The following is a 9,802-nucleotide window of genomic DNA, read 5'->3' on the forward strand; positions in this document are numbered from 1 at the left end:
GTATTGATCATAACGGGCATATTTTGCTAATGTCTCAGTAACTACGTATCTTAGGCCCTGTTTGGTCTAATACTTTTTTATGTAGAATTCAACGCTTTATCCGAATTCAGGAAGAAATATGAACTATTCCACTTTTAAAAATTGACCTTCGTATCTTGATAAAAAAGCAAAATAACATAAAACTGATTACAATACTATACGTCCACCTGGAAGTCATGCAACTTCTACCTGAAACATTTTTTCATCCAACATATATTTTACGAGTTATTTGAGGTCATCACGTTACGTCACATTACCTAAACTGAATGAAACACTACAATTTATATTAAATATAAGAAGGTGTCCAAATACTTTCGGAGGGAAGTGTATGTAATATACAGCATCACCCACTGCTTGTTCAAAATGTATAATTATACGTGCTGCATATGCGTGTTTTATCCGACATGCAACTAGCATTGCAAAGCTTGTATTTCTTGCTACATTGCGAAGTGAACATTTCCACTCAACCAATTTTAGCTCTATGCCCTAATACTTGCCTTCCTGGCCATGTTTTATAGGTACGTACATGTAATTTATATTGTTCTCTTCCTCCCTAATCGATGCCCCAAGAGTAAAGAAATAACAATTTGAATAATTCTATTCTTCGTGTTTTATCTCAAGAATCCTGCCGCAATTTATTACTCTGATTAAAAGGAGAAAACGAAACGATTACAGTAAATTCTCTCCAATTGTTCCTCAGCTTGTAAACGGAAATGAACAATTTGGGAAGAGGCGATACGATTATTCGAGCCTCGCGGCTAGTTTTTATAGTTGTCAATTGTCAACGACTATAAAAACGAGCTGCAAGGGTCCAATAATCGTATCTCCTCTTCCTAAATTATCCATTCTTGTTTATAAGCTAAGGGACAATTGAAGAGAATTTACTGTATTCGGTATCCTAGTGTAAGCAGCGTATTTTAGGGATTTTCTTAATACTTTCACAAGCGCGCCAAAAACTTCAGAAATTTTATAAAATTAAAGTATTTCATTCAATTAAATAAAAATTGCGAAGCAAACTTATATGGTATCAATTACTTCTTCAACATTCATACCTCTTGCAAATCTTAATAAAATTAAGCAATCATTTTTAATTTTTAGAAATTAGAAGCGGAAGATTTTTCCATTCGATGATCCATCGACTGAATTTGAAACGAGGAGATCTCCCCATTCGGTTGGCTAAGTGTTAAGAATATAGCTTCTGGCTAAGAATATATACTTCTTGCACACAAAATTTCAGGAAACACTCTGGTACATGCTCCCTTGGCCACCTCAGAGTCCAGATTTAAATCCTATAGAGCATCTATAGAATGAACTAGAGTGACAAATTCCACAAAATCAAAGATATACAAAATCGGATTTCGCTACAGTCATAAAAAGCAAATGGAATGAAATTGTGACAAATATTTTGGAAATATTAATAAATAGTATGACTCGTCGCTTATTAAGGATTATTAAAGTAAAAAATTATCAAACCTCTTATTGATTAATTTAAGATTTATTATTTTTTATGCTATATCTCTTAAAAATATTCATCGTCAACTTAATTTCCGTTATGATGAAATACAAAAATTCATTACTCTTTTTACTTTGTTTTATTTTCTATTTATATTTATTCATTACGCATTGTCTCTGTTATTATTGTAACGATGAAATAAATGTTTTTGCTCCTAATTCAAATAGCATTTACATCTATTAAAAATCTGTTACCTTAAATTTCCCGGAAAGTGTAAGCGTCAACTTAAATACCGACGCGACTGTATATTATGTGTTAATAGTGCCCGTATTGATGGACACATATTATACACCCACAGTTATCTGAGTTCATGACTTCTGTTTGTCTAAAGTGAAAAGGAACTCTGAAGATTCTTAACTGGGGTAACTTTGAACAAAATCGATGGTGCTACGAGCGTTTGACAGTAAGAATTTCTCGTATTATATTATATATATTATACAGAGAGCGTAGCACGTAACTGTCGCCACAATTTTTCAAGCACTTTCGACAGTCTGACAGAAAAATGTTTCGAATGGAAGTTAATCACTATTTACTCGGAAATTTTCAAAAACTATTGCTTTTCGACTAAAAGTCAAGGTTATCTTGACTTTTATAAATAGCACCCTGTATTTTTGACTTCGTAGTGCTATTGCTGATGAAAAAAAGAATTCAACAACTTACTATACGATGATCTTTAGATGACTTTGACTTCAGCAATTTAGGGTGGAACAACAAAAGTGATAATATCGAAAGCTATTTTACTTTAATCAATTTACAATAAGTGCACGAAGTTTAGTCCCCCGTCTTGTCTCCACTAAACTTTTTTTTGTGGATCTATAATCTACGCTCTTCTCTCTGCCAATTGAAAGTATTAAACATTTGAAATAGCCTATCCACACACCATGTGAGGAGGTTCATCATGACAGGAGGTTCATATTATAGCTACAACTGATCGTAATTTTCTTATATTACTAGAATTGTGCTTACAAGAAAATAAATAAAATAGCTTTCGATATTATCACTTTCGTTGGTCCATCCTAAATTGCTGAAGTCAAAGTCATCTGGAGGTCATAATATAGTATTTCATCAGCATTTCATCAGCATTTATCATTTATCAATAACACCACGAAGTCAAAAATATAGGATGCCATTTTAAAAAAGTCAAAGTGATCTTGACTTTTAGCAAAAAAGCAATAATTTTCAAAAATTGTTATATATCGATATGTAGCCGAGTAAATACTGATTAACTTTTATTGGAAACATTTTTCTATCAAACTGTTGAAAGTGCTTGAAAAATCGTGGCGTACACCCTGTATGTATATGTATATTTCTCGCGTCCAAATTCCGTAAGAGGATTTAGATGGTGTTCCATACAAATACCGTTAAATCGAGCTAGCTCTATTAAACTGTGCCCATATAGTTTTCGGCATTCAGGGGGGTATACGATCGATTCGATCTCAAACGCTGTGATGTGCCGACGAATTCAACCTGGCAACAGCAATTGGCCGGAAATCGGAAAAGTTCCTGTGTGATCCTGCCGTCCTTGTATGCCGCGAGTTCGCGGTAGATGTATTTCTGTGCGCAGAATGTATCGTATCCAGTCGCGAATCCTTGTATAAGCTTGCATGATTCGCCTTCCAGGCTAAAAGCACAGAATAAGAATCAAATTACAGTGATCTTGAACGTGATTGTTGTATCTTCTCACCTGCATGTCTCAATGCGTACTCCTTGAGTGTAATTGGGATGGTTAACGACGTATAACCATCGATTATCTTCGGTTTCCGCTGTCTTCGGATACACAACTTTCTCCTAAAGCAATAACACGTTACCAGACCGATGATCTTTATATTCATAGCATATGTAAACTTGCGAAATTCAAGGCAACGTGTGCACATATTTACTAGAATTAATGCTTTTATTTCGGCTATAAAAATATTTGCATGAAGATCGGTTAAGCTATCGGATCGTCTGTTCGCTATGTATTTAACGTAACTTATTAGCAAACTGTAATTCTTCACACAAATTATAATTCTGTTAAATGAGCTTTAGAAATGGAAAAATTTGTTTCTTGCATTAAGAATTCTTCTATGTTGCAAATAAATGAAAAATGCTATATAATTTAATCAAGGTTTTCACTATTTAATCATTTAATAATTTCATGTTTAACACTAGATTTACAGAAGTTGATTATATTACTTAGTTACTTATTACTTAGTTATTTTTACTGAAGTGAATCAATTTGATCCATACAACAAAATTGAAGTTTTATTGCAAAATTCAAATCAATTTAAATTAAAGATTTATTATTAAAATATTTACTATTTCAGTTTCAGAATTTGCTTTTTTTAGTAGAAAATATACACATAACACTTTTTCCTCTATTTCAATTTTGTTATCACATAGTTTCATATCTGTTGCATCCGATTCATTATCTGATTGATCTTTCCTTATTTTTACTAGTTTTTTTAACAAAAGAAAATTTTTCTAATTTTTTCCCATAATAGCAATCCTACGTAATTAGATGTAAAATAAATATCAATTGAAATATATAACTTCTACAAATAAATATCGAAATTACCTTGGTGAGCCAAATTATTGTTGTAAAAAATTGGTTTCATAAATTTATATTATTTCACTACAAATACTCTGTTCTCACGCGCTATATAAATCGGAATAATGAAAGAGGTTGATAGATAAGCCTTTTTTTGACCCCGGCTAACTGATAAATTGAAAAGATTGAACATGAATGTTTACGCATGCAGATATTTTTAAATTTTTTAATTTAATTTGTTTAAAGTGATTAACTGTTAAATCATTTTATGAGTCAAATTGACTCATAACCGTAAAAATTGGTATACCACGTTCGACAATGCGAAATGAAGTGGTCGGCGGAGGGTAAGTATTAATATTTACACATATTTCATCACGTAACTAAAAAGCAAAGTATGTATTTAAAAAATAATATTTAAGTTTTAAATACAGGCTGACCCATTTGAAGATTTACACTTAATTATCTCTAAAAAAGTTCTAAGTGAAACTTACGCTGTCACGAAGGAACATCTTATGACAGTAACACACAGATTACAACTACAACATTTGAAGGTGACTTTGATTTTTTAAAATGTAGCTGTATGTTTTTTTCTAGATAAGCTTATAGTCCATTCCAAGACGAATTCATTGACCTATAACACTTTGGTCTTTCGAGATCGTTCAAGATCATTTAATGCCGTTCAAAACTTAACTTCGGAAATATCCCCAAAATTCATTTAGCCCGAGTATTTCCTCGAGATGTACGTAAACATCACGCGACTCACAATAATGATCATCTTTTCTTGTATTTACAAACTAAGGATATGTGTTCCTGACCAAAGTGTTATAGGTCAGCGAATTCATCTTAGAATCGACCACAAGCTTATCTAGAAAAAAACATACAGCTACATTTTAAAAAATCAAGTTACCTTCAAATCTCGGAGGTACATCTATCTAGAGAGAATTTGTGGCTATCATAAGATGTCCCCACCGAAACAGGGTAAGTTGCATTTAGAACATTTTTAGAAGCAACCTATAGTTTAGGAGATGATTAAATTCAAATCTTCAAATAGGTTAAATTTAATTTAACCTAAATATATATAAATTAAATAATAATAAATATATAAAAATAATATATAATAAAATTTTAAATAAGTCAAATTAGCTCAGTCCATAAATTTCGTGTTAAAAAATATCGCTCAAGTCGAAGATTTATACAAGGTACTTGTAATTATTCCAAAAGTATGTTTGAAGTTATTCATTTGTAATACTATACTTGATATTATTTGATCTTTTCTCAACAAAGCAAGTAACAAGCTTTCTTAACAATGACAAGTAGTTGTATAGAGGATTATTATGTTCTGTAAAAAGGCCTACTTGTAAGTAGAACAAAAATAGACAAAAATGGACTTTTGATGAATTATTTCTATTTGAGAAATTAAAGAATCGTTCCTTCATGCATGTGGATTTACATCCATGACAACTGGATGCATAAAGTAGGCATAGAATTAATCAGATGGAACTTACATTAGATATGCAAAGAGACTCGGTAAGAACTGCCAACCGAAAATTGATATCGATCTAACAAAGAGAAAAGAGAAAACAGCACATTTATAATATACATCACTGAAGTATTCCATAAAATAAATATTTCATGTCTTCTTCCGATTAACTGTAAAATTTCAAGGAAGAGAGTACTGCTGCTGTGACATACAGTATTTCCGAAAGAATACTTACTCCGTCGACGTTTATATAATGCGGAAGATTCTGTCTCGCAATCGCATCGCTCACCGATTTTGTCGGATAATTCGAAACATCGTCGCAGAATGTTGTTTCTTTGCAAACAGGTGCTGGGCCAACTTGTTCTTTATTTGATATACTGCCAGGGAAGAGAAATTTATCATTCGGTACCCCGTTGTCGTCTGAAAAATGTTGTAAACACGAACGAGTTTATTCGATTCCAAATATAATTGTACGAGTTATAGACTCAAGAAGTAATCGACATTCAACATTATTTATTAAACACGTTTCAGCATTATCATTAACGTTCATGGAAATGTCAATTTTCATAGTTTTAGATCCTACAATTAATATCACTGTATCGTCCTCGTTTGGAGGATACATACAAAATAAAATAAAATTTCTAAAATGACATAGGAGAAACTGAAGAATTTAGGAATATAAGTAACAGTAAAAAATAAATATTACAGTAAGGAGCAAAACTGAGTTTACATTTTAAAATGGTATAACTTTTTTAAAACTGGTCTAAATGACTTGAATGTTTCTGTAAATGTTAGAGGGAGTTGCTATTACTTGGAATAAAAAAATGTAAAAGAACTCTCGTTTTTTCACTTTTTTATCTGAGCCTATAATACAAATTTAAATTTGGTACTTCTCGGTAACTTATGTACATGCTGAAAGTTTCATTGAAATCGGCTGACGCATAATCAAGCTTTTTGATTGAAATTCGTGAAAAACTGCGATTTTCGCGATTATTGATTGTTTACAGCTTATGACAGATCAACCGATTTCGATAAAATTTTCAGCATGCATATAAGTTATGGAGAAGTACCAGATGTATTTTCTAAATTCGCATTATAGGCTCAGGTAAAAAGGGGAGAAAACGAGAGATTTTTTACATTTCTTTTATTCCAAATAATAACAAAATTAAAACAACGTATTTTGGTCATTCTACCGTGAACTAGTCCTTCTAACATTTACAGAAGAGTTCAAGTCATTTGGAGCAATTTTTAAAAAGTTATACCGTTTTAAAAGGTGTTAACTCAGTTTTGCTCCTCACTTGAAAATTTTCTTCGCGTAATATCAAGTTGGAGATTCAATCTTATGACAGATTTCTGCAGGTTAGCGAAAAGTGATGAAACTTTTCGAAAAAAATAAAGTTAAATTACTCATTAGCTATTAGGTTTAGGGCTAACGAAAATCAATACTTTTTTACTTAGAATTCGATATCTTTCCATATTTTGATATAACAAATATTTTATTTAAAAGAACAAAATCGATCTTCAAATCTCCAAATACCACTTTAAACCATGCAAATTTAGTATACAATTATTTTCGTGCAACGCATATTTTGGAAATTATAGAGGTGCACAAGTTGCGTCGACCATCCTGTATAAATAGACTAAAAACAGTTTCTATAATCCTTTTCATGCATGGAAATACAGAAGCTATTCCTGTGTATATTATTTATTAATATTATATATATTCCTGTGTATAATTTGTGCAAGACGTTTCTCGGAATATACACTTTTAACTGTGATATTTGTGGAGCCTCATTTAACTAACTACGAATTATTCTTGTAACGATTTAAAATATAGAAACCAACGTTGTTCAACAAATTATACCTTCTTTTTTGAGTTTCAATAACCAATGGTCGATTCGCAGAAACTTTTAAGCATTAAGACACAAATCTAAAAATCGTTTTCTCTATCACACCGATTCTTAAATATCCTTAGATATTCTTAGATATTCTTAGCATACATATGTAAAATTGTTTAAACGATGTTCAAGGTTATTTTGAAAATTAAGTGCCTAACACAAAAGCACAGCTGTGATTAAGTTTGTAAATTCGGGTTCACGAAAACGTCTCCCATAATATGAACACCCTGTAAATTTAAATGGCGTAAAAACGGCCGTTCTTAGCAGGGTTTTTCATTCCAGGAATGTATCCCAAACATTAACCAGAGCACTATAATGTTTATTGGTGCCTAGAGAAACGAACTATCTCTTTTACCGGTGCTTGGAGGTTGCGACGTCGCCTTAATTCGGTTTTGTGGGCTGAAGGGCCACTTCAAGCCAATTCTTGGAGCAATTCGAACTTCGGAGTCGCCGCTACTGGAGACTGAAGGTTTGTCATCAAGGTTTTTGTAATTGAAGTAACTTTCATGTGATTGCTCATACCACTGCATCTGACAATGGACGTCGATACAAATCTGCAATAGCACGACATTAAAGCATTGTTAGCATTGCGGCGCATACTCTTTAAAAACCCAACGAAAGTCTCTTCGAGTAATTGAGTAGTAAGCGTATTGAACGCTTAAATAATATATTAAAAAAAAAAGAAAAGTAATTTAAAAATAACACGATTTACATCGTTGAACCTCAATTCATTTTGTACATCAATGGCGTTATTATATTCAGTGTGGGTACAATTGTAATGATATTACTGATTACTAACTAGGTATATATTGTTTCTATAAATCATGTGTTTATAAATAAAAGTAAACATTTACTCTTGCAGAAAAGCGGCATGATTTTATTGTATCTGTTAAGAAGTTTATTTCGTAAGGATAAAGATATGTTATTTATCAATGAAAGAAACGTGGCTTTTTCTTTTCTTCGATTTTAAATCACTAATAAAACCTTAATAAAGTAGTTACCAAAAGATATTCGCAATATTGATGAAGAGAACTCGCCTTCGTAATTCTTCCCATTCTAATCAATCTCGAACAAATCGTTATAATTAGACTGCGGATCTTTATGCAAAATAAAAATTTTATACACCAAATACAAAATATAAGAGCCAAGTGCAATTTGATTTCTTCTCATTAAGCATTTTAATAAGTTGGAATTGGTATAGTGATATTTCCAGTTTCTTTTGAGCTTTTCACTGTTTCAAATGTTACACAACCATTTTTGCTATAAACACGTAAAATTCGCAGTCTATTTATTTTATTGGAATCAAACATTTACGTTTAAAAAGTGCCCACTTTATTTTCAAAGTTCTCCGCCGAGAATGAGCGAAGAATTTGATTAGAAAATGATAGAAAATATAATCGAATAATTATTTCCATGAAAGCTGTTTTAATCTCGTCGATGCTCGGCATGAGTAAAGGTCAAACGCCTCTATAATCAATGACTAACTCTCGCTTTGAGACTTCCGTTAAGCTGATGATCTACGTTCAGCAGCGAAGACGATTTTACGTTAACAATTGTACGAGTACATTGCTAAGTAAAGAAGCTTCAATCACGTCTTCAAATTTTAACTGATAATTAATCATATTACAGTAACAAAACATTATATATATATATTACATATTTTACTAATAATTTGTAGCAATGGTATTTCAGCCACTTATTCAATAAAAATTTCAAACAACTTACCCAGAGTAACATTAACACTTTGAGAGCATTACTCATATTCGTTTCTTCTTTCATCTCACTTCAATACTATATCTGGTTTATACGTCTCGACGAACAAAACGTTTTCAAGTTATTAGATATTTCAGATTCTAATCACCGAGGACATGGGTTAATAATTGTTTCCGGTCGCAGCAAATGTACCCGTCCGTATTATTTTTTATAATCGAGTGGGAACAGAAACGATCACGAGTAGGCCACGAAACTGATAGCATAGACGACTTTTCAACGACTGATCCTGCGTTTTTCGTGGCCGACAATGCCTCACACACCACTATCATCAACATCCGTTCCATTCTTTTGATGCTTGATATTGAAATCCACTTCCAGCCACGACGTAAAACTTTTATACACTAATCGGAAAAGATCCGCGCGCATCTATAAATCCTCCAAAACCAACGACAAAAAAGAAATTATTGACGAAGTCGAAATATCTATGGGCCGGAAGAACGATTAGAAACAAATTAATTGGACAAGGAAAATTAACAGGATACACGACTGTATGTATCATCTTTCAGAGATACTTTGTCATAATTTTTCACTGTTAGAAGACAGTATTTAAGTTTTCTTACTCTTTTTTT

At 32.0% G+C, this 9,802-nt stretch overlaps 1 protein-coding gene across 1 annotated transcript; it reads right to left on the reverse strand.

Moving 5' to 3' along the window:
* Positions 1 to 1,515: 1,515 nt before the first annotated feature.
* LOC117225202 (protein spaetzle) lies at positions 1,516 to 9,604 on the reverse strand. The gene is made up of 6 exons (XM_033478549.2): positions 9,186 to 9,604; positions 7,816 to 8,014; positions 5,798 to 5,982; positions 5,588 to 5,641; positions 3,237 to 3,340; positions 1,516 to 3,173 (listed from the first exon to the last, which is right to left on the reverse strand). Exons 1-6 carry the CDS (start codon positions 9,237 to 9,239, stop codon positions 2,933 to 2,935), a joined length of 837 nt encoding a protein of 278 aa, XP_033334440.2. The 5' UTR covers positions 9,240 to 9,604; the 3' UTR covers positions 1,516 to 2,932.
* Positions 9,605 to 9,802: the final 198 nt, after the last annotated feature.

The sequence above is a fragment of the Megalopta genalis genome, chromosome 7, assembly GCF_051020955.1.
Source record: "Megalopta genalis isolate 19385.01 chromosome 7, iyMegGena1_principal, whole genome shotgun sequence".
NCBI lineage: Eukaryota > Metazoa > Arthropoda > Insecta > Hymenoptera > Halictidae > Megalopta > Megalopta genalis.